Source organism: Podarcis erhardii, assembly GCF_964252035.2.
Source record: "Podarcis erhardii genome assembly, chromosome: 14".
NCBI classification, from domain to species: Eukaryota; Metazoa; Chordata; class Lepidosauria; order Squamata; family Lacertidae; genus Podarcis; species Podarcis erhardii.
Genome location: NC_138503.1, coordinates 31,945,218 through 31,973,023, shown reverse-complemented (window position 1 = coordinate 31,973,023; position 27,806 = coordinate 31,945,218). Strand labels below are relative to the sequence as shown.

The 27,806-nt window shown below is 45.7% G+C and overlaps 2 protein-coding genes across 5 annotated transcripts in view; one reads left to right on the top strand and one right to left on the bottom strand.

Annotated features, from left to right (window-relative positions):
* Positions 1–1,359: 1,359 nt before the first annotated feature.
* Positions 1,360–17,228, bottom strand: RPUSD1 (RNA pseudouridine synthase domain containing 1). Of its 3 annotated transcripts, none has more exons than XR_014151175.1 (7): positions 17,119–17,228; positions 14,606–14,798; positions 13,647–13,770; positions 9,280–9,382; positions 9,034–9,135; positions 7,380–8,058; positions 1,360–3,801 (listed from the first exon to the last, which is right to left on the bottom strand). XR_014151175.1 is itself a non-coding variant. In XM_081840328.1 (7 exons), the coding sequence occupies exons 3-7, from the start codon at positions 14,785–14,787 to the stop codon at positions 7,652–7,654; spliced, it is 918 nt and encodes a 305-aa protein (XP_081696454.1). In that variant the 5' UTR covers positions 14,788–14,798; positions 15,384–15,604; positions 17,119–17,226; the 3' UTR covers positions 7,378–7,651. The 3 variants fall into 3 exon arrangements, 2 of the variants coding, with proteins under 2 accessions (XP_081696454.1, XP_081696453.1); XM_081840328.1 differs by lacking the exon at positions 1,360–3,801 and adding an exon at positions 15,384–15,604 and having other exon boundaries at positions 7,378–8,058; positions 17,119–17,226; XM_081840327.1 differs by lacking the exon at positions 1,360–3,801 and having other exon boundaries at positions 7,378–8,058.
* A 7-nt stretch (positions 17,229–17,235) lies between these two features.
* The window catches only part of CHTF18 (chromosome transmission fidelity factor 18), a 34,143-nt gene continuing 23,572 nt past the window's right edge, over positions 17,236–27,806 (top strand). Inside the window, exons 1-12 of one of the 2 annotated variants that reach the window (XM_081840253.1) lie at positions 17,236–17,354; positions 17,513–17,612; positions 19,365–19,628; positions 20,143–20,290; positions 20,646–20,844; positions 20,999–21,088; positions 21,675–21,727; positions 23,931–24,087; positions 24,731–24,943; positions 25,593–25,690; positions 26,537–26,660; positions 26,777–26,922. In XM_081840253.1, the coding sequence (XP_081696379.1) occupies positions 17,522–17,612; positions 19,365–19,628; positions 20,143–20,290; positions 20,646–20,844; positions 20,999–21,088; positions 21,675–21,727; positions 23,931–24,087; positions 24,731–24,943; positions 25,593–25,690; positions 26,537–26,660; positions 26,777–26,922 (1,583 nt within the window). In that variant the 5' untranslated portion in view covers positions 17,236–17,354; positions 17,513–17,521. Of the gene's footprint in view, positions 17,355–17,399; positions 17,613–19,364; positions 19,629–20,142; positions 20,291–20,645; positions 20,845–20,998; positions 21,089–21,674; positions 21,728–23,930; positions 24,088–24,730; positions 24,944–25,592; positions 25,691–26,536; positions 26,661–26,776; positions 26,923–27,806 lie in introns of those variants that run through there. The other variant, XM_081840252.1, reaches the window with a different exon arrangement.

Here is a 27,806-nt window from a genome sequence, read left to right as displayed (position 1 = left end):
TTGCAAGGGGAGCACGAGCAGCGCATGGGTTGTGCTTGACCTTAAACATTTCTCTAGTCTCCCAGACCATTGGCTCTTCCTTATCTGTTCTGGAGGAGGGCGAGAAGCTTAAAGGGAAGCACAATGACACCCTGTATGCAGGAAGGTAGCACAGCAGAGAGAAAAGGTCCTTTAGCACCTCTTTTTCCCTGCCACGCTACTATTCTGAGTCCAAGAAGTTTTTTTAAAAGAGAAATTAACCATGCAATCTCTCACCTGTGCTGTGAAACGCCTATCCGTCATAAAGTATGTCGTGAGGTTCTTTGGACTGCATGCGTACAACTCTAGCTTCCTACCACAGTATACACCCTAAATTCATTTGCAATGTAATTTAGACATAAGAAGAGCCTGCTGTTTCACACCAAAGTGGAATCATCTAAACCATGGGTAGGCAAACTAAGGCCCAGGGGCCAGATCCGGCCCAATCGCCTTCTAAATCCGGCCCACGGACGGTCCGGGAATCAGCGTGTTTTTACATGAGTAGAATGTACCCTTTTATTTAAAATGCATCTCTGGGTTATTTGTGGGGCCTGCCTGGTGTTTTTACATGAATAGAATGTGTGCTTTTATTTAAAATGCACCTCTAGGTTATTTGGGGGGCATAGGAATTCGTTCATCCCCCCCCCCCCTGCAAAATATAGTCCGGCCCCCCACAAGGCTATGTTCTGCCTCCACAAATGGCATCAGCAATGCTTCTGAATTACCAGAAATCACAAGAGGAAAGAGGACTCTTGTGCTCAGGTCCATCAAGGCTTGCAGCCACCAATAGCCCTCTCTTCCATGAATTTGCTTAATCCTCTTTTAAAGCAGTCTAGGTTGGTGACCATCGCTGCCTGCCGTGGAAGAGCGTTCCATAGTTTAACTATGCAATACTATATGAAGAAGTCCTTTCTTTTATCCACCCTGGATCTTCCAACAAATGCTAACTGAGAACGCTAATTGCCTTTTAACAATGTAAACCAAGAACTTTCCAACACACCATGAAATAATTGCTGCTTGTTTGAAGACAAGAGTGAAAAGGAGCTTAGGGCTGACATTGAAGAATCTAGTGCAGTGGCTACCAAATTCCCTGCCCCCATGGACCACTTGAAAACTGCTAAGGACCACTTGGTAGTTATTCTTCCTGTTGCAGCAATTGTAATGCACTGTGCTAGATGCTGTATAATTTTTAAATGATTTTTTACAGAAATGTGTGGACCACATGAAGGAAGTTCATCCACTGGCCGGAGTTTGGGAACCCCTGATCTAATGACAGCACACTTAGATGTGCCACTAAAAGGCACTGTGCCCCCATTTGTGTAAGATTTATAAACCACTGACAATGTTTATCCTGTGTGGTTTATTTCAGTTATGTCCACTAATGCAAATCAATAAATAACAAGTAGTATTTTGAAACCTTACAGAGTGTCATGAGCACATGAAGTTCCACATCACATCACTTTTAAAATATACACACACACACAAATATATATATACAAATAGGTGACTTTACATTGCTAGCAGACAACAATGCCAACTTAGAAGCCCGGGGTGATAATAAATAGCAGAAACAGATGTCATGCCACCATTCAAAATGTGCACTGGCCATTGTGAACATTTTATCCTAAAATAGATCTCTTTCTCACAATTAACAAAATAACAGGTTAAGGAAAATATATATTCATTTCTAGTTCTCCTTGCAACATTGGATAAAAGCACAGAAAAAAATTAGCCCAACTATTTTGGAACATGCTATGGGAAAAGTCAGGCTATTTTACAGTTTGGTCCATGGGGCATTAAAGATGGAATGGTTTCGCCTTCCAGAGACATAATATTTGCCAACCCTAGAAAAACGGGCTCGCACCAATCAAGCACGTAACTCACACAAAATGGCACCCGTGGTCCAATGTCATCCCAGTTGAGCTGCAGATGAGATGATGTTAGGCTGCTTTTCCCATGAAGTGTTTTTATATATAGGCACAGGCCTGGCCAGGATGCAGGAATCACACAACTCCTCCCTAAGCTAGCGAGCCCCACTTGGGCTGTGGGTCCTTGCCTTCTTTCCCTCCGAACTGACAGTTGTCAGTTCTGGAATCCTGAGGTCAGGCATGGTACGTCCCATTTTGCCACTCGAGGCAAAACAGGAAGTGCCACCCAGCTCTGCCACACCACAACAGCACCATCTCCAGTGGGACGCTCACCACCACCGTCAGTGGCACTGTAGCTGTACCACCATCTGTGTCACCTCTGCCGCTTGTGGAGACACACTGCTGGCATTGGTCCCTGAAAGAGCTTGAAAGATCTCTCCCAAATCTCAAGAGACATTTTGCTCGCCTAGACATCTTGCAAGACTTTGATGAGATCTCGCAAGATCTTGCAGAAAATCACCCATCTGTTTACCTGTAAGCATATAAAATAGCGCATCTTGTTTTGTTCTTTTGTTAAATTACTTGTGGCATTCAACACTTTGGGAGAAGACTTCTCTCCCTTTTCCCTTTAAAAATGAGGGTCTATGCTTCACGCTCAGCAGGAAGGTCCGTTTCAAATGAAATATGTATTTGTTTTGCTTCTGCTTTTTTGTGTTCTCGGGTATCAAAGTTAGCCTCCTGGCCCTATTCCTCAAGTATCAATCCCTGGTTGGGCTTTCATTGACCATAAGCAATATCCCATGTAAAAGTAGGTAAAAAGGTAAAGGATCCCTGGACAGTTAAGTCCAGTCAAAGGTGACTATGGAGTTGCGGCGCTCATCTCGCTTTCAGGCCGAGGGAGCTGGCATTTGTCCACAGACAGTTTTCCGGGTCATGTGGCCAGCATGACTAAACCAATACTGGCGCACAGAGGACCATGACAAGTGCCAGAGCACACAGAAACACCGTTTACCTTCCCGCCGCAGCAGTACCTATTTATCTACTTGCACTGGCATGCTTTTGAACTGCTAGGTTGGCAGGAGCTGGGACAGAGCAACGGGAGCTCACCCCATAGCTAGGTGGTGACACTCCCTGGAGAGAAATGGCCCATCTTGCCCATCTTTGGGGTTTTACTTTGGCTTTGGTCTTTCGCTCAAGGGGTGAGTTGTTCTTCTTAGAGGTTCACCTATCCTGTTTGAAGAAAAATACTTGTTTCTTGTGAAAATCTCTGTAAGAGATGCAGGCCAGGCCAGGACACAGTCTGCCTTGCTCTGCCTAATGATATGGTCAGCCCTGCAAAGTGATAATCGTTGCATATCAGCGTAATCAAGGCCTCTCCCCAATGTGCTTAAATACAACTTGCTACAAAACAGACATTTGAAAAATGAGAACAACTTCCATGGAAATTTCTATAAAGAAACAGGGTGGACACAGCAATAAACGACCCAGAGTTTGTGTGCCCTGAGAATAACTTTGGAAGATTTCTGCCCCATCCTCTGGGAGATCCAGTAATCACTTGCAATTACTGACAAGCCCATCTTTATTGCCACACGGGCATACTATTGCATCAGAAACATAATGAAGCATGGATGCTTAAGACTGTGATACAGTATAAATATTTAGTGCAGGCAGCTCATGGAAGGTTATTTCTGCATATTTGGAAAATAAATAAAAATTGGTCATCTTGCAAAAAACCTCGAGCTGCTAAAGTTTGTGCCTTGATTTAATTTACAATGCAAATGTAAATGCTAACTGTTTTTTATCAACCATGTTTTACTAACAATTTAAGCTCATATTTTTTGTAAAAACTCTTTAAATCTTCCTTTTTCTCTTTCCCCACTGCTCTCCTTCTTCTAAGAGTGTGTTAAAGGGTCTTCTGCAAAATAAATGGGGGAGATTAATCATTTCCATATAATTATCTCTGTCAAAGGATGGCAGTCAGAGAACCAGGACTATCTTTACAATATGAATAGTGCCCTCTAGTGGTGAGAACTGTTCCATGTCCCTCCCTCCCAAATCCAAACGGTTAGTGGGCATTATGAGCAATATTCTATATATGCACAGCACTGCCAAAAAAACCCCACCTCCTGTGATCAGTTTAAATTCTACTTGCATAACATAATGTGCACAAATATCAACAGCACAATCTACACTTGGATGCAGCATTCTTTTTGGGAAAATTTGGCAAGGAAATGGGATTTTTCACAAGAAAAACAAGGTCTCTATTGTGAGGGCTGGAAGGACACATGCAGGAATAAGGAGACAGGATCTGCGTGCAGTGTAGGACTTGCAGTTCCCTGGAATCCCTCGTAAGGCACGTTTTCAACCCTAGCTGTGAAGATAGATGCTCCCTTTGTTTCAAAATAAAGATGGAGGAGGGAAAGGACAGGACACTACCCTTTCTGTGCCACAATGAGAAAATGCATGCCTCTTGACTGCATGGGTCTCCAGGCACAAATCAGGATTCAAAGAGCACAAAGTTAGCTTCGCCAGCTAGATCTGACATGGGGAAGGAAGGCAGTGTGCGTATGTGTCTATGCACAAGAGAGTGTGTCAATTTAAGGCAGGGGTCACCATCTTTAAAGAAACCAATTAGCACATAGGGACTTTTTAGTAAGTGTTGTGGACACTCTCTGATCACTTCTCTTCCCTTTCTGAACCCAGATCAGCTCCCCTCTCCAAAGACAGAGAGGATGCGCACAGGATCTGGTAAAAGTCAGGTCCGGTGGAACTGTAAAGCACATAGAGCTGAAGGAGGAAGTGGGAAAGAGCGTCACTATTCCAACTTCCTTTTTTCTGCTCAATGTGTTTTCATGGCAAATGGGGCACTGGGGCTCAGAAGCTTCATGGGCACAATAAAATGAACAAGGGCACTGAAACTAGTGATGTAAAGTCATCCTAAAACCTGCATAGGAAAATGAGCTCAAAGGTGATTTAAAACACACACACACACACACACACACACACACAAACACAAACACAAACACAAACACACAAATATGTTGTGGAGCAGTTGTTACAATGCCCTAGAAAAGGATTGTTATCATCACCACCATCAGCTGCTACTGCAGGGCAGATAAAAGCTGAAACCCACATACATACCCTGCCAGACATCCACATAACATGAAAAAAATGCAAGATGGCTGATCTAAAATTGCCAAAAGCTTTCTTTCTATGGGAAGTGAAGTGAAAGGTCAGTCAGGAAAAGAGCTCTGAGCGAGGGAGGGAGAGAGAAAACCTTAACCAGAAAGGGATCTGCAAATTTTCAGGCCTAGGGGCACATTTGGAAATCTAAGGATTAGGTGTGGGCACCACAAAGCACCCAATCTACAGAAGAAAAACTGTTGGTGCTCAGACTTCGCTCTCAAAGCAACAAGGAAAGCATCTAAACAGTGTTCCCCACCCACCCTAAAAAAAAAACCAGGTGAAAAAACAGGCACCCTCAAGGAAGTAACTTCTCCCAAAGTCCTCATTTTAAAAAAAATTAAGAGGGTCAAGAATGCTTGACAGGTGTTGGGGAGCGGAGTGTTATCTGAGGGTTCTGAGATACCTATGGGTGCCCTGCTGGGGGACCCCACTAAAAAAGGAAAGGAGATTTTCCTGGTTTCTTTCATCCATTTTTTTGCTTCAGAGTCCAAGAGACAGTTATGTGACAAGCCTCCTCATGCATTGGTTATTATCCAAAATGAAAGACAGATGAAAAGGGGAGTGAATCTCTGTGGCTGAAGGCAGGCAGGGGGTGGGGTTTCAGCAGGTCAAGTGGTCCCTTTTTTCTGACACTTTCCCCACAGATTCTCCTGAGGGCAGCAGAGGATGAGGGCAACGTCCAGCATGCATCGCCCTCAGAGAAGACCCACTGACATCTATCAGCCACTATGACTGGGTTGTGATCATCTCACTACCAGGTTCCCTAGCAGTCATACACAAAGCAGTAACTTGTTTGGGGGAATTGAAGGGTGAGCGACAGAAACCAGACGCGAAGCATTAGCATCCCGTTACGGTCGTTTGGTGGCTGGATTTGCACTCTAGCCTGAACAGCATGTCTGCAAACAGCAGAGATGCCAACAGGTCAATGCTTCCTTTAGAAAGGAAATCTGAACTGTCTCCAACACCCAGACTAATAATAGGCTGAGAGTTACTTTGGCTCCGCATAGAATTGCTTCTGCAAAGCTAAGACTTAGTGCTATTACCTTTGTAAGGCTGCTAGAAGGAACTACCTATGGAACAGCATTTCTGAGTCTTTTGTGTAAAATGGTTATAGAGGACGCTGTTCACTACGTTACTCAGCATCCTCTAGACCAGGGATGTCCAGGTCTATCCCCAGGTGATAGCGGTAGATCGCGGTCGATTGCTAGTTCATTTCTGTTTTCTTGAGAAGAGTAGCTGTAAAATGAATGTATCCGGCCCTGCAGCCTCACTGTTTCCTTCAGTCATGCAGGATTGCTAAAGTGGAATTCAGAGTTAGCACTGCCCAGCTTTTGTTAGGTAAGCATTTTTCGGCATTTACGTCTTAAAATAATCTCTGCTTTGTGCCCTCCCACAAATAATCTCCACAACACCGACCTTGCCCCCTAAGAAAAGTTCAACAACTTTGACCTGAACTCCTAAAAAAAGCTCAACTTTGCTCAACTTTGACCCGAAGCCCTAAAATGGGTTAGATCCCTGCCACTTTTTTGTGCTGGGAGTAGATCGCAGTCTCTTGGGAGTTGGAGGTCCCTGCTCTAGACAAATAGCCTCATGTAAAATACCTGTCTGAGTTTAGCCACAATGTTATTACTTTTTTTACATCAAATGAGTTTGTGTGCTTTTCGCTGTGGGACAAGGAAAATCGGCCAGCGTAGCAAAGCGGTTAGAGAAGAGTTTCCCAAACTTGGGTCTCCAGCTGTTTCTTGACTACCATCAACCCCGACCACTGGTCCTGTTAGCTAGGAATGATGGAAGCTGTAGTCCAAAAACAGTTTCCCCAAGTTGGGGAAACCCTGGGTTAAGGTGTCAGACTAAAACCTGGGAGACCAGGGTTCAAGTGCTCACTCAGCCATAAAGCTCACTGGGTGACACTGGGCCAGTCACTGCCTCTCGGCCAAACCTACCTCACAGGGTTGTTGTGGGGATTAAATGAGATGGGAAAGGACCATGCACATATATGTCACTTTGAGCTCCTTGGAGAAAAAGGTGGGATCTGACGCAATCAATCAATCAAATTCTGTTACCTTGTGTGCCTCTCTATTTGCACTGGCTGCTAGGAAATTCAGAGCCAACTATGTGGCTCATCTCTGAAAGTCTCTAGTATGGCTTATATAGGAACAAAGAAAATGTTTAGTATTACTGATGAGCAATTTTAAGGCTACTGATTTCAATGGGTCTACTCTAAGTATGACTTGACATCACCCTGAGAGACAGTGCCCCAACTGCGTTAATCCAATGGCTTAAGAGTGTCAATTTCAGGGCACAAACCTGGCCTGTCTGACCACAGTCCGTGACCTTCCACATCCGGCGACTAAAACGAGCCAGCTTGAGGGCACGGGATTAAAAAGCTGATCAAGCACACAGTCAAAATTCCAGTTTGGGAACGCGACCCTCACAGAGGCATTTCCGAGGAATGTTGGGAGTGAACAAGACGACAGGTGTTGGGAGTCAGGCCTGGAAAAGCTTCTGGCAGGAATCAGCGGTAGTGACAAGGTACAAAGATTCGGGGTTTCCCGACCACGAGGGATCCGTGGGTCATGTCATTCCAGGGCCCACTCGGCCAGCCACTGCTCACATTTCCCTCGCTGCTCCTGCTCCAACTCCTCCACCTCAGGGCTCTTGGCTTCCTGCGGGGCCTCAGGGCTTGGACTCCCAAGCAGATTCCCCTGACGGCCTTCCTCCGCCAGGACGCTCTGGTCCTTCAGTTCTTGGATCAGCTCCTCCAGCTGGTGCGTGGCACGCTGTGGGGCCCAGTTGCTGTCCACGGTGGGGACAAAAGGGTCGGGCGCAATCACCTCAATAAGCTCCTTGCTGGTCGGGATGCGCAAGTAGTAGGCGTGGAGCATCATGCGGTAAGGGCCGCTGTCCTTCTTGAAACTGTACGTGAAGTCGCCCACCACCGGGTGCCCGATGGCGCTGCAGTGGACGCGGAGCTGGTGGGTTCTTCCTGAGGAGGGGCGGAAAGGACAATGCCATTTATTTTTTTAGGACAGAGACCCTTTCAGCTATCAGCCCACCCTCCTCCAAGGACAAGGAGACATAGGTCGCTTCCATGAGACAAACCCTTCACACATCTCCATTAGGAAGCTGACTTATACTGAGTCAGACCAATCAGTCCATGCTCAGTATTCCCTGCACGGACTGGCAGCAGCTTCTGGAAACAATACTGTTTTAGACAGGCCTCTGTAACATGAATTCTCTCTTTTTTAAAAACCAATTGGTATTTACTGATGTCTTAACAAAGCTTTTCTGCTGTTTTCGTTCTAATAAGTTGTACTCTGCCTTGAATCTTCTTTTCTAAAAGTGCAAAAACATGTATTATACTGAAACACTTTTGGCCTTTAGCTTAAAAATGTATAAATTACTTCCTTTGGTCTTCCAAACTGCTGTTTCTGCACCTTGTCTATTTTTGTGTATTTTTTATGTATGTCAACAAGCAGTACAAGGACTAAGTTCACATTCAAGATTTGTTATGCATGCCACATTTGTTATTATATACTTCTTGTTTGAATGAAAAAACTTCAATAAAAATCAATTAGATATACAAGTAAATACAGTGGTACCTCAGGTTACATACACTTCAGGTTACAGACTCCGCTAACCCAGAAATAGTGCTTCAGGTTAAGAACTTTGCTTCAGGATGAGAACAGAAATCGTGCTCCAGCGGCGCGGTGGCAGCGGGAGGCCCCATTAGCTAAAGTGGTGCTTCAGGTTAAGAACAGTTTCAGGTTAAGAACGGACCTCTGGAACGAATTAAGTACTTAACCTGAGGTACCACTGTAAACTTCTCTGAGGCACAGAAGAGTGGAGAACTGGCCTTGCTGAACTGGCCTGACTTGACAGCCTGGAAACAGAAGCACACATTGCATTGTGGGAAAGACCATTCCAGAGCCATGCAATGAAGGAGCTGGAGTCCTTTTACCTGTGAGGGGCTGCAGAAGAACTTTCGTCGCTGGATCGCCACTGTAAAGGCCATGTTCAAGCACTGTTAGCTCCGACTGGCAAGGTTTGGGGTTTTCACAACCTGTTAGAAATGTTGGAATCAACGTGTTAAAAGCAAAGTCAATTTTCAAAACATCTGCAAAGCTCAAAGTTTTCTGACGATGCAATGCCTCAGTGCTACAATGAAAATGACAAAGGGGGCATGAAAGGGTGGTGGCAGCCCTACCCTCCGTCCCTTCAATGCACATCATGTGTGTCAAGCCTTCTGTCGTGTTCTTCCCGATGGCGTAGTGGATCGTCATCCTCGCCTCTTGGATGTGGCCCCTCACCTGCCAAGCAGAGGATGCATTTTGTCACAGCAACCTGAGTCTTAACATGAAAAAAACACCAGCCTCAGTTTCCCAACTGTAAAATGGGAACAGGTCAATATCACTTGCAAAGCCATATACCTGCAGAATTGCTGTACAGGGACATCTTAACTTCCCTTACTTTAAATCAGGGTTGGGGAACCTAGGGCCCTCCAGGTGTCGCTGGACTACAAAGCATGTCATCATCCCTCGCCACTGGCTATGCTAGCTGCTGGGGCTGTTGGGAGTTGGAGTCCAAGAACATTTGGAGGGCCACAAGTTCACCCCACCCTCATCCTCGCTTCAGACACTTACTGGAAGTAAGTTCCTCTAAACCTGTCTTCCTCAACCTGGTGCCTCCCAGATGTTTTGGAGTACAACTCCCAGCAGCCCTGTTGGGAGTTGTAGTCTAGGGACAACCAACTCCCAAGAGACTGCGATCTACTCCCGGGGTGGGGACTGGAAGTGATCTACCCATTTGGGGGGGAGGTCAAAGTTGTTGAGCTTTTGGGCACCCCTGTTGGTAGTCCATACAGAAATGGGGGAGAAATTTGTCTAATATGCATTTCAATGTGAATCAATTTGTAATTCCCAGGCATGAACATGAACATGCAGCTGCCTTTTGGAATTTGCACTTTTGCAAATTCTGTAATGCAGTTCTCCAAGCCAAGGGGGGGGAGGCTATCAGGGAATTGTGTGCACAAAAACATGTACCATATTTTTTGCTCTATAAGACTCACTTTTTCCCTCCCAAAAAGTAAGGGGAAATGTGTGTGCGTCTTATGGAGCAAATACAGTCTGCGCAGCTATCACAGAAGCCAGAACAGCAAGAGAGATCGCTGCGCAGCAATCCCTCTTGCTGTTCTGGCTTCTGAGTTTCAGAATATTATTTTTTTCTTGTTTTCCTCCTCCAAAAACTAGGTGCGTCTTATGGTCTGGTGCATCTTATAGAGTGAAAAATACAGTACATTAAAATAAATTTGCTTGCAAATATGTGTTTTACTGGGAGATTTAAAAAATCACACTGTGATGATTGATACATGTATGGTTTTCAGGATGACTTGTTTAAAATGAAGTTTGCAAACTGATGCAGAAATGGGGCAAATGGAACATGAGACTACAAAAGTGAGAAATGCAGAGAAGCCAAAACTGACAGACTCGCCCAGCTCTTCAATCCCAAAGCCAAGAGGGCAACAGACTCTTGGCTTTGGGGGAGATGTAACACTGCCAGGGGAAGGCACATCTTTTTCCTCTGAAGATCCATGTCCTCAGAAAATAAGCTTTTTTTCATTCCAGACTGCGCGGATCAGCATGGTTTCCCCGTGGCCAGACTGCGTTAAGCTCTTCCCATCCACAGAAGCTGAGAGACACATAATCCGCTTGGCCCGGGAGGATTTCATCTGCGGCAGATTAGCTCTGCTTCCTGAACGGATTCAGCATCTGCAGAGTCTTTGCGCCACCCTTTTTGTCTCTCACCATCCAGGAAGGCCGTTTAACAAAAAGCCACTGCAAGCTTTGGTGACATCCACATCATACACTTAAAACCACATTTAAACACACATGGAAGGCACCTAGCTTTCTCCCCCCCCCCCCCCGACCCAAAGAATCTTGTGAACTGTAATTTGCTGGCGGTGCTCAGAATTGTGGCTCTGTGAGGAGTAAACTACAGCTCTCGGGATTCTTTGAGGGGAAGCCATGTGCTTTACATGTACAGCATGCGTACAGGCCTGTCCTAATTTCAGGTGTGCAGAATTCCGCTGGGAAACCCAGGTGTGAGTCACAGGTTATCTGATGTGGGGGAGTAAGAAGGGGAGTTCAAATATGTCACAGGGGTAGGAAAAACACACATAATGTGCTTCCACATGCTCTGCATTGTGGCTTTTTCATCCTGTGGCTACATCATGCATCCACGTCAGATGTTTAACATAGCCAGAGGCGGGCATGGCATAACGGTGAGAGCCGATGGTGACAGTACATGTAATGCAGTGAACTCGCTTCATGGCCTAAGACATCTCAATCACATTGCACCCTTTTATGCAATATAGAGATAATAATTCCTTCCTACCTTACAGGGCAGTTGTTAAGGGTCACAAAAAACCTATACAGTGGTACCTCGGGTTAAGTAATTAATTCGTTCCAGAGGTCCGTTCTTAACCTGAAACTGTTCTTAACCTGAGGTACCACTTTAGCTAATGGGGCCTCCTGCTGCCGCTGCGCTGCCGGAGCACGATTTCTGTTCTCATCCTGAAGCAAAGTTCTTAACCTGAAGCACTATTTCTGGGTTAGCGGAGTCTGTGATCCTGAAGCATATGTAACCTGAAGTGTATGTAACCCAAGGTACCACTGTATTATACATTGTATAAATGCTGTTAATAATAATGTATTATATTATCGTTATTCCAGCTAACGAAAATCCCAGGAAGTTTCTTGGGACAGGGAGTGGCAGGGAATAGAAAGCTTTAGATCAGCAGTGGGGAACAAGATCCGAGGATAGGAAAAGGAAAAGGACTGTAACATTTTCTTTAGGGAAGTGGTAATGCACCTCTGAAAGATGCTGGGTACTCAACCCACAAATACAAAATTACCTAGGTGACGAACAGCCTCAAAACTGGCATATACACACACACACACACACACACACACACACACATACACACACACACACACACACACACCCTGAGTCCTCTTTGTCCTCTTTGACATGCAAGGATTCTCTCTTCCTAGCTGTGACCAGTTGCAAAACCAACCTCATTTCCTGCCAATCTGCTACTCACTTCTACTTAATGCCTTTTTTAATCTTTCCCTTTCAAAGAACTAATGTTTAAGTCACAGGCGGCCGGTCACTAGGCACCCATCCTACAGATGGCCAGCTCGCCTTGCCTCGCGTGTCAGTGGGACACCCGAAAGGGATCAAGATAAAATTATGAACGCCAGCTGACGTCTGACGCCCTACTGGCTTTCCGGGTCTGTTTCAACAGTGGTGGCCTGAAACACAAGCCATTTTCGTGGCTGGGGCGGTGGGGGAAATATAAATGTTAAAAGTGCTCATTGAAAATCTTTTCCACCGCCTGTGGGAAAGTGTAGATTGGGCACATGAACGTGACCTTGTGTTTTGTGGGAAGATGGGTGAATCATAGCAGATCCAGTAGATCATCTTTTAGTGTAGCAGCACCTACACTTTGGAACAGCAGATTCCCTGTCTCCATTATCCTAGAGCCCCAACCAGCAAGAAAGGGGAGTTTTTTTAGCTGCTAAGAAGTCTTCTCATGCTTTGTGCTGACCAGAGCCAATCAGAGTGAAAGAAGGCAAGTCTGCCATTAGGGGTTGACCCCTAGGGTAACTCTGGAGGAGGTGCGCAGGAAGAGTTGTTCAGTATGCTCCAAAGCTAAGCATTTAGGAATACTGAAAGCACAAGGTGCTCCGAGACCATATTACACCAGTCCTGAAAGAGCTACACTGGCTCCCAGTACGTTTCTGAGCACAATTCAAAGTGTTGGTGCTGAGCTTAAAAGCCCTAAACGGCCTCGTCCCAGTATACCTGAAGGAGTGTCTCCACCCCCATCATTCTGCCCAGGCACTGAGGTCCAGCTCCGGGGGCCTTTTGGCGGTTCCCTCACTGCAAGAAGCAAAGCTACAGGGAACCAGGCAGAGGGCCATCTTGGTAGTGGCGCCCGCCCTGTGGAACACCCTCCCACCAGATGTCAAAGAGAAAAACAATTACTTGACATTTAGAAGACATCTGAAGGCAGCCCTGTTGAGGGAAGTTTTTAATGTCTGATGTTTTATCGTGTTTTTAATATTCTGTTGGGAGCCACCTAGAGTGGCTGAGGAAACCCAGTCAGATGGGCGGGGTATAAATAATAAATTATTATTGTTATTCAAGAGAATGATGTTACATACAATGGAACTTCAAGGAAGACACAACTTCAGTCACTCTGGAAGACTGTATTGGAGCACTCCAAATCATTTGCCTCTATATGTGCACAGAAAATAGTAACCTAGCTGGAAGGCAGTGTATCCTTAACTTTTATTGTATTTTTCTAAGATTACTGCATAATCATAGAAGGGTATGACCATCATGAAGGGACCTTGCACTTCTGAATTTGCAGAGCAGCAATATCGACAGGGGGCCACAGAGTCAGCCAGCCCTGGCCTTCACCATTCATAAAGTGCAGCATCCAGAATGGGACACAGCCTTTCATCTGATTGATAGCTAGAAGGGAACTTGACAAACATGGTGGCTCACCAGCGCAAGGTAGGCCTTGGTCACCATCCGTTCCTTGAAGCATTTGTAGGCACTTCCAGCGGCTGCCTTGTTGAGCGCCACGCAAAGGGCCCCACTGGTGGAGAAATCCAGCTGGTGGCAAAACCTGGAAGATCATAAGATTTGTCTGTTATAAACAGCCTGAAAGGTTCAGTCTGCCATCTTGATTCAAAATGGCTTCCAACAGTATCCAAGTACAAATGAAAAGATTATCCTTGACCTCATTGATTTGGTTACAATGTCTTAAGAGGTATATAAATCACAGTGAACAAACAAACAACTTTTCAAAGTATGTAGCAGAAGTAAAACAATTCCAAACAAAGGTTCTGTGAACTTTGGAAAATCTGGCCTTGCCCTCAAATCACTTCAAAAAACAAACAAACCTTCCTCATTTATACTAAAATGCACTTTGCACTTGTCATCTTGGGTTTTCCACAAAATTTAGAATTGAAATTAGGCTTGAATAGAATGATTTTAATCTGGGAGTCGCCAGTTTGCATTGCTCTGGAGAGCAATCTAATGTAACATGTTTATTTTAATTGCACTTAATAGGCAAAGCAAAAAACGATGAAAACTGACAGGCTTGCCTAGTATAGTTTTTGCTATCAGCATCCAACTATTGACCTGGAAAATTTCCAACCACATTACTGTCGCCATCACACTAGCCATATAATACCCATTTTACAGAGGTCTGTGTCTGGGTGCTAAGAGGTCGTTGCCTGTAGTTTATTGGTCTATACATTTATGGGTTTCAGCAATTGCAAGGGTCCATACATTTTTTTACCATAATGCAGGAGTCAGTGCTTGTAAAGTTTCCCATTTCTGTGCTACATAACCTGGCAGCTGCTAATAACCAAGTTCATAAATTGTTTGAATAAAACTATTTCATACTGTTATCCCACACATTAAGTAAACAGAGAGCCTTCTTACAAACTACTCACCGGAAGCCATAGTATGTGTCTGGGTCCGCAAGCTCAGGGAACCGATATTTCAACTGGCTCTGCAGGGTGAGCTTTTCATACCACATTTTGCTGTCAATGCGGACGTCCCAGTGTTTGTTAACCACAATGAAGTCCGCACTTTGGTACAGAATGGACAAGTTATCGATGCTCACAGGCTCCATAGCGATGGACCCTTAGAGAGGGAAAGAGAGGTGCAGTTCTGAGTTTCTAATCCAAAAAGTGCTCTTCCCTTCTGACCTAGATTTGGGAAAGTTGTTCAGAGTAATTCTGTCGGAGAGGCAAATCACTCTGTGCATGCTCATCAACACTGGTTAATGCATTAATGGACACTTGCTGAAATCAGGGTTGAGAACTAAAGCCCAGGTTTGCATGAAGCCCTAAAGACAAATGTCAGGTGTGCTTAAGAAATTGCAATAAATCAATCTGTCAATTGTATTAAATGCTGAGGAAAAGTCTAAAGGCTAGGGCAGAGGTGACTACTTTTTGGCTGGATATGCCATAGGACTGCTTGCCTAGACTCTGCCTGGTGGAACAATGGAATAAGGGTGGTTGAACCAAGTTAGTACAAGACCTGCCAGCCTCAAAAAAACCTGACAATAGATTTTATATTCCCTGGAGTGAAAAGACTGCTCAGGGATTGGATTTATAAACAGGCTAACGAGCAAGATTTATCTCTAATCCATATATCAAAATTCTCCCATTGGTACTATTTGCTGAAATCTCACCACACCTGAGCTCAATATTTGCAGTCATTTACCTTTGCCTCCCTGAAAACTGCATTTACAGCTCTCCGTTTTTAAACAATGCCTACGTCAGTCTTAGATGAGAGATACAGAAATGTTCCAAGGCATTTAAGACTTTGTATTTGTGGGGTAGGTGAGGCAGATCTCCCCCATTATATACTCCATTGTCAACTCTATCAAAATCTTAGAAAGAGGTTTTTGGAACAGATGCTGGCACCGCTACAGGGACAGAACCCTGAAGTGAAAATATGTTAGTTATTATTTGACTGTGATCCGCTTGTCACATATAAAACAGCCTTATTTGCAAAAGCCGCTAAAAACATTCATACTAACTATATAAAAGACAATGTTGTAGACTGTGCAGGCGATTCATTAATCTGACTTATTGTAAATGGATGTATATCTCTGGATTTCTTTTAACAGGTTTTAATTGACTTGCTGTATTTGTAATTGAATTTGTAATGGCTTTTAGTCAAACACAGTAAATGACTGATTGATTGATTGATTGAATAAATTAATGAATCTTTTAGTATGGCATCACCCATACTTTTGAACTCACTATGTATTGACATCACTGGACTCTTTTTGGCGCCTGCTTAAAATATTTTGTTTAGGTAAGCCCTCTCAGACATGTAGAACATTGGCATGTTTTAATCTGGTTCTCAGCTTGTCGTTGATTTTAAAAATAATAATAATGTTTTAAATAGTTATCAAGTGCTTTCACTGATAATTTCATTATTTTATTCTTTTTGGAAACCACTTTGAGGTTTGTTTGTTTGTTTGTTTGTTTTACAATCAAGCAGTATATGCATTTTAATGAATAAATAGATACGTATTTGCTGCTTTTGCATCTTATGCTGCTTTCTGGAATGACTGCTGGGGAGGGTACTATTGCATTCTCCTGCGGAAGTAAAATTGTGATCCCTTAATAAAAAGAAGACAACTATCCAACAATAAGCAGCTGTTTTCATATAGCTTAAAACACACACCTAGAGCAAGAGAGGCCTCAGAGCTATCAGCATTGAGCACCTGTGCAACAGACTGTGCAGGCACACAGCTCACCTGGTTGGATTTTTTCTTGCTATTGTGAAATGTATTCTATTTAAAAAGATTATTTCAAATTGTGCATGTGGAAATTATTATTTTTTAAAATAGATGTGGTGATGTACAAAGCTTTCAGGCTTCCGACTGGGGCATCCACTTGGCCACTACGAGAACTGGATGCTGGTCTAGATGTGCCAGTGGCCTGATCCAGGAGGCTCCTGTGTTCTTAAATGACTGCCCTATTTGACTCTTGACAAAACTCGCAGACAGGAGCGTCTGGAAAGAGAGGGAGGGAGAACCGAGCCTCCAAATCTTGCTTTTTTCCCCATTATGCTCGCTTTACATTTATTTCAACAGACTTGCCCTAAACCCGCTTTGAGACAGATGAGGCTGCTTGGCTGTCAAGCAAGAGAAGCCCCTCAAAGAAGCGCTTCTTTTGAGGTAGAGGCTGCTCACCCCTTCCCCACCGCCATCGTCACGACCTCGGCGGCTACCAAATCCTTTGGATAAAGGGACAGAAAACAACATGCACCCTTCCCACCCCAAAGACGCTCACGCTGCACTGGAAGGCTTGCAAAAATTGCTGCGCCTCCAGCGCCCTTCGTATGCATCCCGTGCATGCAGACATGCAGACGCGCGTGCACGCATCCCTGCCGGCCCCACTCCGCAAGGAGTGCACCGAGCCGGGCGGATCGATCGACCGACCTGCAACTTTGCGCAAGGCGCTAGCAGAGGGCTGGTGCGCCATGCAAAGGCACGCGCGGCGGCGCTACATTGCAGCCAGCAGGCCCGGGCAGTGCAGCAGCCGCCGAGCAGCGCGTGGAGGAGACCCGCCAGCCAATCAGCGCCTTCCGCCGCATGGAACGTTCACCCGGAACTGAAACAGCGCGCGCTGGTTTGCAAAAAGGAAAAGTCAGCTGGTCTGTTGCAGGTACTCTACTGTTAGCAGTTGCAAAGCGGGTTTGCTTTTTTCCTTGCAGGGGGTTGCTTTTTTGTTGCATACCATCAAGCAACAAAGCGAGAGAGTTTGTGGAACTCAGCTTTTTAAATAAATATTTTCCTGTTCCTTTTTTTGTCCGCCTCGCAAGGGAGGGAAGAGATCTAGCATATGGAAGAAGATGAGCACGAGCTATATGGCATTGAAGATGAATTTGAGGAGCAGTTTGCGGACGAGCTGGAGGCGCTGGCTGAGCTGCAAGGTGGGGGCTGATGGGCTTCTCTTGACGGTCAGAGAATTTTGGGCTTGAAAAGGAGAGGCCGAAATTGGGGGGGGGGGGCGAGTCTGTGGCTTTTTTGCGGCAACAGCAGCAAGACCGCTTGTTGCATTTACCGAGCATAAATATAACCAAGAGTAAAAACAATCCAAAATACTCACCAGTAGTATGTATTAAAGAACTCCACCAGTATACTTGGGAGACAGGTCCTGGCCCTGAGGAGGCTCCAATCTAAAATTCATCAGAGGGGGGAAAAGCAGACCTGTCCACAGTGACCAATTCTATACTGTACATGTCCACTTAGAAGTAAATCACATTTGGTTCAGTGGGACTTGCTTCCAGGTAAATGTATGTAGGATTTTATCCTCATTACATCCGCTCTGTTCTTGAACCCCATCATTACATCAGCGAAATGGTTTATAGATCTACATAAATAAATAAATAAATAAACAGCAAAGCTCCAAGCACTGTTCATAATAAAATTGTGGCTAAAACGCAACTAAAATCCAGGAAACTTTTTTTAAAAAACCATAACATCAGTGAAAACTTATTTAAACAGATATATAAAACAATGTGCAGGTGCAGCCCTACTAAAAGGCAGACTTCTTGTAAAATTGGAACAGATATTTTCTGACATTTCTAAAAATGCAAGTTCTGCAGATCAAAGCAGTCAAAGTGGTGCAGTCAATCTCAAGTATGGGCAACTCAACCCATAAGGGACTTTATATGCAAATAGTAAAACCTTGAACTTGGCCCAGTAGCAGATTGTCTGCCAGTGCAGATCTTTGAGCACCAGTCTTCTTTGACGATCACACGTAGCAGAGAAAGATTGTCTTCCATGAACATGATCTTAACGAGTCCGTAAGTGACAGTGGAGGCCAATTCTGGATCCACACGTCCTTCCGCAGTGGGGCATAGGTTTACACGTGGGAGTTGATTACGGTGAGGATTTGTCAAACATGCCTTCCTCTCGGCACATTTCTCCCTTTCATCCTGAGTTTGAGTCTTCAAGGTCCATGACACCTTTGGTAAAGGCCATTCTCCAATTGGAACGCTTGCAGGCCAGTGTTTCCCTGTTGTTGGTGTTTGTAGTACATTTTTTTGGATTTGCCTTGAGAGAGTCTTTAAACCTCTATTGTTGACCAACATTACGCTTTCCATTTTTAAGTTCAGAATAGAGTACAGTGGACCCTCCGGATACGAACTTAATTCATTCCGGGCGTCCAACCGCAACCTGAGAAGTCTGTATCCGGAGGCACCGTTTCTGCACACACGCCTGGTGCGATAGAGCGCTTCTGCGCATGAGCGTGAGGCGAAACCCAGAAGTATACACTTCCGGGGTTGCCGTGTTCGCAACCCGGAGTTTATGTATCTGGAGGGATACGTAAGTAGAGGTAGAAGACGATAATCAGGCATCCAAACAACATGACCAGTCCAACGAAGTTGATGTTGGAGAATCATTGAGTTACCAATACTTGAACTATGTGGTCAAGCTCTAACGGTTACAGCTATTGCTACTAGGTTTGGTACAGTTAATAGCAAATTTTATAGCAGCCCCTTTTTAGCAGAGCTCATCTCTAAATTACCACACAGAGCTGGTATGGGACCCCACTGTAAGCCCTAATGGATCGTTAGATAATCTGACCTATTTCTCTTTTTTAAAAAAGAAAAGTTCTGCAGCCCTTCCAGGTATGGCCAAAGTCATGCTCTCTGTGGTTTTTAACTCCTTTCTTTCAGAAGAAGCATATCCGGCACCCTCCCATAAAGTGTCCGAGTTCCGAAGCAGAAAGCGTACGTTTGAAGAGGCCCTCGCTGCCGGGGATTTGGTTAAGGGCTCCAGTCCTGTAACTAGCCAGCCATGCATAGGAAAGGCTTCTCAAAGCCAGGTGCTCTCTGAGGAGCCCGTCAACCATCTTGGTCTGAAGTCTGGGAAACAAGAATGCCTTGCAGTGGAACCAGAAATCTCTCCAAGTCAACTTCTCCAGGAGACTGCTACTCATAGTAGGTTTTGCTGTGTGCTGTGAATTTTTCATACAAGTAGTGCTAATTTGCTTGATACCAGCTTGGCAGGAGATCGTCTTATTTATATCCTGCTTTTCTTCTGCAGGGCTCAAAGCAGCATAGTGTTTTGTTAGTCCTCCACTGTATCCTCACAAGCCTGTGAGGTAGGCCAAGCTGAGGGACAATTACTGGCCCAAGACCATTCCATGCTTGAGTGGAGTATTTGAGCCTGTGTCTACCCGATCCTAGTCCAATACTAACCACTATACACACTGTCCCTATAATGTGCGGGGGCGATAGGGTCTTTTCTAGGGCAATCTGTCAGGGACTCTTTAGCTGTGGTTTATGCATTGTAGCAGGTTGGGTTAGATGGCCGTAGGGGTCCCTTCGTACTCTACAATTCTATGAGATCTTCTGGCATGTCAGTTTTCTTCTGGCTGCGGCATGCTATCCCTCTGAAGACCAATAGCCCACATTGTTGTAATAGCTGTTCACCTCATTTTGGGTCTGACAGCTCCAAAGCCAAAGCGCCAACGGAGATTTGAAGTCGTGAAGAAGCTGGATTTTGGGACAGAGGAAGAGCAAGCCATCAAAGAGCCACTTCAGAATGGAGCATCTCTCCCCTTTCCTCCAGGTGCCAGTTCTGAACTGCAGGATGAAAGGTGAGCGTTCTGGTGGGAAGGGGGGAGAGCGTTGTTGCCCTCATTGCACAGTTTTCAAAATCTGACAGTTTCAGGGGTCTTCGCCCAGAGGGATCTTCAATGGGATCTTCCACATTGGATTCAGAGGCACTGCCTGCTCCTCAGGGTCTTGTCGGACTTTGAGGTCCTCAACTCTGAGGACTTCATGTCTGGTGCCAGGTCAGCATTAGGCATAATGCAACCCTGGAACACAGTAAAGTTTCAAACAAGTCTAGTGCTTGTACTTGTTCCCCAAAATCTGTTCCGACGTCATGTTTTGAAGGACGGTGTTGAGCCCTCTGATGATTCTTCTCCTTGTGTTTCTTGGACCTCAAAGGACTCACTTCAAAGCACTTGGGATCCCAGATGGCATGGGGGTGAGAGACATGTTCCCACTGCATGTTACACCACCAGAAGAAAAATACAGCAGGAAGGTCCTCAAGCGACCGCCCATCCTGGGGGACTATATCAACGTGACCTCCACTGACGGCACCCGAGTCTTCATGGCTGTGAAGGATGATGGGATGGGAACGCAGGTACCAGCAGGACCAAGAAGCAGAGCTCTTCTACAGCTTGCTACATCCACCCTCTTCCTTTCACTGCTTCAGCTCAGGGGGAGGTGGGCAGCCTTCTATCCTCCTGATGAGACTGGCACTTAATTTGCATGAAAATCTGTTCTGCTTTCTGCAGCTCTCCAGCTCGGTTGGGTGGAACAGAGAGAGGCCGCTTCAGCTACTGGGCGTCCCATTCTCCTACGTAAAGGAACAAGTTACTGAAGAGGTATTGTCTGTTTGTGATTTCAGATCCTTAGTTTGTTCTGGTTCTGATCCTGATAACTGTTGTTACCCAGTCCAGATGCAACAAGAAACTATGGTTAATTAAACCTTCAGTCGTGGAGCAACAAAAAGGGGAAGGGAAGTGCACGAGACTTGTGTGCATGTCAGTTTAATATGCTGAGATGTGTACCCAAACTGGGACTTTGGACCTCTCCTGGTAAATGCATGCATCAGCCAAACCCCTTTTGAGCAAACCACAGTGGAGTGGAGCATGAGACAACAGTGTGCTCCTGACAGCCCACTCAAAATGGGATGTAGAACAGCAATGAAGAACCTGTGGCTTTCCCTATGTCGTTGGTCTCCAGCTCCCAGGATGATGGGAGTTGTAGTCCCACCGCATCCAGAGGGCCACAGGTTCCACGTTCCTGACGTACAGAATAGCTTCGTCCAGTTCAGATTTTGCTTTTAAATGAAGACGCACCTTAAAAGCGAAGAATGAAATGCCTGTCATGCAACACAAGCACACACTCTTCGTCCTCCACTATGTGAGTGTTTTTGCTTTTACTTTTACATTCTCCTTTTCCTTCCAGCGCCGGAGACAGATCCGTGAGTCTTCACAGAAGCTGACGGAGGTTCTGAACAGGTGGGCTTGGTGGTTCTTCCTCCTAAAGGCTTTTCTAGGGTAATAGGAAGCTGAATTATCTCGAGTTAAGCCACTGCTTGAAATGGATCGGTATTACCTATGACAAAGGTGGGAAGCATTTTTATTTATTTATTTATTTGCTTCAAGGACCACATTAGCTGGTAGGCAACATTCTGGGGGCTGCTGTCCGGTGATGGATGAGACCAGAGGCAAAGTGGGTGGAGCAGTGATGGTGAGACCTTCGTACAGTAGTCTATATTGGAGCTGTGCAGAAGTCTTTGGAGTTTCTGTACACCCTCTCACATCTTGTGGTCCTCCATCCAGGCCGGCAGGAGCTCAAGGACATATCACAGCCAGGCCAGAGCACTTGAAGAGGGGATGGAGGATAGGACTTGCAAATGAGTGTGGCCCAGGGAGAGTCCAAGGGCCTATTAAAGCCCTGGAGGGTCATATTCCCCCAGCTTGTCTATTCTGACTGGCAGTGGCCTTCACACACAACCTGGGACTTTCTACCACTCACCTAGAGCTCTTTCTTTCTCCTGGATTGGCAAGTTCAGCCTTGGACAGCTATAAATACACAGGCAGAGACATATAAGTTTGCTTGGATTCAGAACAGATAAAAGAAGGTTTTTCCTCATTTAGCACAACTATGGAACTCGCTCGCACAGGTAGCAGTGATGGCCACCAACTTGGATGGCTTTAAAAGAAAATTGGACAAATTCTTGGAGGATAAGGCTTTTGAGAGCTACTGGCCTTGATGGCCAGGGGTAGGCAAACAGGCCCGGGAGCCGGATGCAGCCCAATCGCCTTCTCAATCCAGCCCGCGGACGGTCCGGGAATCAGTGTGTTTTTACATGAGTAGAATGTGTGCTTTTATTTAAAATGCATCTCTGGGTTATTTGTGGGGCATAGGAATTCATTCATTCATTCATTCCCCCCCCCACACACACACACAAAAATATAGTCCGGCCCACCACATGGTCTGAGGGATGGTGAACCGGCCCACGGCTGGAAAAGGTTGCTGACCCCTGGGTTAGGCTCTGCCTCCACAGTCTAAGGCAGTAATGCTTCTGTGGTTGCTGGAAACCACAAGAGGGGAGAGGGCTCTTGTGCTCAGATCTTGTTTGCGGGTTTCCTATTGGGGCATCTGGGTGGGCACTGTGAGATTAGGATGCTGGACTAGATGCTATATGAGGCATTGGCCTGATGCAGCAGGGTGTTCTAATAGATGATGTAATGGTTCTAGGGGTTGCTTGTGTGTAAATCGGCACCACGCTTGGCTGGGTTACCTGGGTGAACCCTTTCTGTCCAGACAGCCACTCATCCGTGGTTGTCTCAATCGCTGGCAGAATCCGTCAGTGGGCGTTTCTTGAACTTCTTCCAGCAAAGAAGCTCTTTGACGCCTAGTCTCTGCCTACTCTCCCTGCGCGGAAGGCTTCTGCGCAGGGAGGGTGTGGGCAGCGGAGGACCTGTGCTCTCCCCGCTGGTCTCCGGCGAGGAGTCATGGAGCCCCCTCACCGATTCCCCCATCTGCCCCCCTTCTCCACTGGTGCTACGCTGATTTCCTTCCCCAGAAGATGGGCTGTCTGTTTTTTTTTTATTTTAATAATATTTATTAAACTTTCCAATAAGAACATACAAATACAAAATAACTACAATGAAAACAAACACAAACAAAAAACAACAAGTATAATTTCAAAACTTATTTTATCCTAATTTCCCCGACTTCCTCATACCTCACCGTTTTGTATTCTAGTTTCATTATCCCATCAGCAACTCCATTCCCTTATTTCCCAAAAGTTTTTTACTAATTCCATTCCTTTTCTTACTCTAATGTCTCTGAAAACCACAATATTTTTAAGTCCATGTCAATCTAGCATTCTTTAATCTTGTAATATTTATTAAGGTAGTCCTTAAATTTCTTCCAATCTTCTTCCACTGTCTCTTTCTCCTGGTCTCGGATTCTGCCCGTCATCTCTGCGAGTCCCATGTAGTCTGTCATCTTCATCTGCCATTCTTCCAGAAGATGGGCTGTCTGTCTCCCTCCCAGTATGCTCTCCGGAATCCCTCTGGAGCCCTCCCTCCTCCTCTGGCTCCGATGGCAGTTCCCTGACAGATGAGCAGGAAGCTTTTGAGCTCTGCCAATAGGTAGTCTCCCTACCCAGCAATATAGTGCTTTCAAAGTAAGTCTTCCTTCTTGCAGGTGTCTTGGGGATGAGGAGACTCAGATGGAAGCCTCGGCCCCCAGTGAGGAAGAAGGGAAGTCTGGCACAGCGGAAGAGGACGGGGAGGAGGCTCAGGGGTCCCTATGGGTTGATCGGTTCGCTCCCAGGCATTACGTGGAATTGCTCAGTGATGATGTAAGAGTTTCTCATCAACCGTTGCTCTTAGGGGGCACCATTTCTCCATGCAGCTTGCAGCTGCCTTGCAGCAGTTGCAACTGAGTATAAAATTCCTCTAGGGAACCCGGATGTGCTTTCTAAGTTTCTAGTCCCTGTGGTGGTAAAGAAAAGCTTGAGGGGGGGGGGAAAGTCTGGTGAAAGTAGAAGCTAAGAAGGTTTAATTGGAGACTGTTTTCCTTCATCGTTCAGTGGTGCTCCTGTAACACAGTTTTACCGCCAAACACATTCTGGAATAATATATGATTGGAAGTTTTCATGTTCTCTCAGAAGCAGGGCCTGGCCCCAATACAAAATGGGGCCAGGCGCTAATGAAAGAACGTGCGGGTCTCCATCTATTTTAAGCCTTCTCAACCCCCGTTTTGGCATTTTACCTGAGAAGTGCTACTTATTCATTGCAATTTGCCGGGAGGCTTTGGTGTAAAGGCTGCCCTATGTTAGGCAACTCACAAATGAAAATAATGATAATTAACATAAGCAGTTGGGTCACCACCAAAAAGGCCCTCTTTATCATAGGGCCTCTGAAGCTGACTGGAAATTTCTGTGTGTTTAGCCTCATTTGAGGAGGGTTGTCCTGACCCTCTTCTCTCCCCCCCCCCCTCAGTACACAAACCGCTGCCTTTTGAAGTGGCTCAAGCTTTGGGACACGGTTGTGTTTGGGAAGGAGAAGCCCACCAAGAAGCCCAAGACAAGTGCCGAGGCTCACCAGACATCCAGACACCCCAAAGAGCAGCAGAGCAAATGGAAGAGCAAAGCCCAATTGACAGAGGAGGCCCTGGAAGCCGAGCTGGACCATCACAACCGACCAAAATACAAAGTGAGAGAGGCTGGCTGAGGTGGTGAAGGGCGTTGGGGCCAGGGGGTTGTCCACATGGATACTGTAGGCAGCTGGGCAATTTCTAGGGCACTTGCAAAAGGTCTTGGCATATATCCCCTCAAAAATCCACAAGAGGCTGTTTGCTTGGCCAATCATTCCCAGTTTATGCTGCCTTGGCCTCTCACAGTAAACGCATAGCAGGCAGATCCGGAAAGGCCCAGAAAAGTCCTCCTACGGAAAGGCAAAGAGCTGTAGTCGTTGATGTTCTAAGTGTGGAGGAAACCCTGAATCTTGTGCCCAGGGGAGGGGAGAGACTCTTGTGCCCAGGTCCTGCTTGTGGGTTTCCCAGAGGCATCCAGTTGGCCACTGTAAGAACAGGATTCTGGACTAGATGGGCCTCTGGCCTGATCCAGCAGGCTGTTCTTCTCTTCTTAACCTCTTAAACTACAAAAATTAGAATAGGAGCTTAGATCCACACCTGGTCATAACAAAGTAAAAGTTGAGGCTGACCCTACCATGGATAAAATGTTTGGGGAATATGTTCCAATTCCTTTCTTTCTTTTAAGGTGTAAAAAGTGCTTGCAGGGCTTGCTGTAAAGCCCTGGATTTTGATGTTATTGTGGCTTTTCTCTCTGTGTGTTGCCTGCAGGTTGCCCTCCTGTGCGGACCACCCGGCCTGGGGAAGACCACTTTGGCTCACGTCATTGTGAAACATGCTGGGTACAACGCAGTGGAGATGAATGCCAGGTGAGCCAGCCAAGGAACCTTTTGCCTTTCTCTGAGTTCCCTGCCACCTGCAATTCTGGTACATTCAAGCTAAACCACTCCAAGACTACAAATGCACTATGACTAGAGTACTAGATGCAGGCGTCACAGGTTCATGCCCCCTCTAGGCCCTGTGTGACCTTTTGGAGGCTCAGTTGTTTCCTTGTCACATCTGTGAAATGGGTGCAAGTCATGACATAAGTTACAGGCTTGGCTTAAGCCACTTTACAGGCTGTATTCCTTCATTTCATATGTGGGGGACCTTTGTTTCAGTACAACCTGAACTACAACTTCCATCATCCCTGGTCATTGGCCATGCTTGCTAGGCCTGATGGGAGTTGTAGTTCAGGTTGTACTGAACCAAAGGTCCCCCACACCTGCTTTATTGCAGAGTAACAAAAGGACAAGATCCTGCCTCGAGGAGTTCAGAATCTAATATTTGACAGCAGGAGCAGCAAAGGAAGGCAAGGCAAAGAAGCAATGCGTGGTTTCAGATGCACATGATCAGATTAGATTTACACAGTAGGGCATAAGAGGTGGTAGGCTGAGCCAAAGGTTTCACCGAAATGTTGGGTTTTCAGCAGGAATTTTAAAGTAGCATGAAAGGTGCCACTACGCAGCTCTCCTGGGAGACAATTCCAGGCCAGCAATTCTGTATCAGGCCCCTCCCCAGAAAAGGGGCCAGCCTTGGATCCAGCAGATGTTGGGATGTTCAGGACAGATAAAAGGAAGAACTTCTTAATGCTGAGCGTAGTTATATTATGGAATTCAATTATCCACTGTTGGTGCACTTCTGCCAACCTTTCTGAGGCAAGGATTTTGTTTCAGCGATGACCGTAGCCCCGATGTCTTCAAAACGCGGATTGAAGCAGCCACCCAGATGAAGTCTGTGCTAGGAGCCAACGAGAAGCCCAACTGCCTGATTATTGATGAGATTGATGGGGCTCCTATGGTGAGAGAGAATTTCTTCATGTAAGGTGGAGAGTGTGCGTTGGCCATGAGGTGACCCCATCCCTTCCCCCCCAAGAATTTACCTTTCCTTCTGTTCTGCCCTGTTCTCTTCTTCAGGCATCCATCAATGTGCTGTTGGGCATCATCAACCGTAAAGCAGCAGAGGTGGAATCGGGCGGGAGTACCAGCGGGGCAAGCGGCAAGAAGAGGCGAAAAGAAGGAGGGCTCCTTCTGCGGCCAATCATCTGCATCTGCAATGACCAGTAAGATTCTGTCTGGGCAAGTGTGGCATAGTGGTCAGACTAGGACCTGGGGAGACCAGGGTTCAAATCCCCACTGGGTTGTGATGCTCACCGGGTGACCTTGAGCAAGTGACTGCCATCAGCCCAACCTACCTCACAGGGTTGTTGTGGGGATTAATTCAGATGGGGAAGAACCACATACACCACCTTGAGCTTGGAGAAAACAGTGGGATATAAATGTAACCAAATAAATAAATTCACACGTATGGGAGCATGGCCACACTACCTGTTCGGAGGTTGAAGCAAAGCATTGTGGGAATGACATTGGTCATCATGACTGGTTACTGTTTATCGGTAGGGGCCTAAAAAGCTTCATTTCCCACATTAGGCCTGCCAGATCTTGAGGAGAAATATCTGCTGAATTTTCAAAGCTGAAACTTGAAAAATCCCATTATTAGATTTCAAACCCTGAACATGTGTATCTTTTGTGTCACTCCCACCCACCCTTTGATTTCTGTATTCTTCTGTCTCTGGACTAAAAGCCCGCTCTCCCCTCAGCCCTGACCAACTCTACTCTCAGAACCTTTTTGTCCACCACACTGACAGCCAGAAACTTGTACTGCATACAAATTAGAGATGAGGAAGAATAGCAAACTAAGCTTTTGGACTATGCCAAAATGGCAAAACTGACCGGAAAGCTCAGGAACCAAGAAGACCAAAACTTCAACAAAGAATGGGAAAATTTTTATAATTTACTTGAGAGACCACTGTCAGCTGATGAAAACATTAGCAGGATTACAATAGCACTTGTAACGTAGAAGATATTATGGACAAAATGGAGAGACATAAAATTTGGATGATGAAAAAATATGCAGTTGAAAAGGTTTATAATAGGACCCATGGAG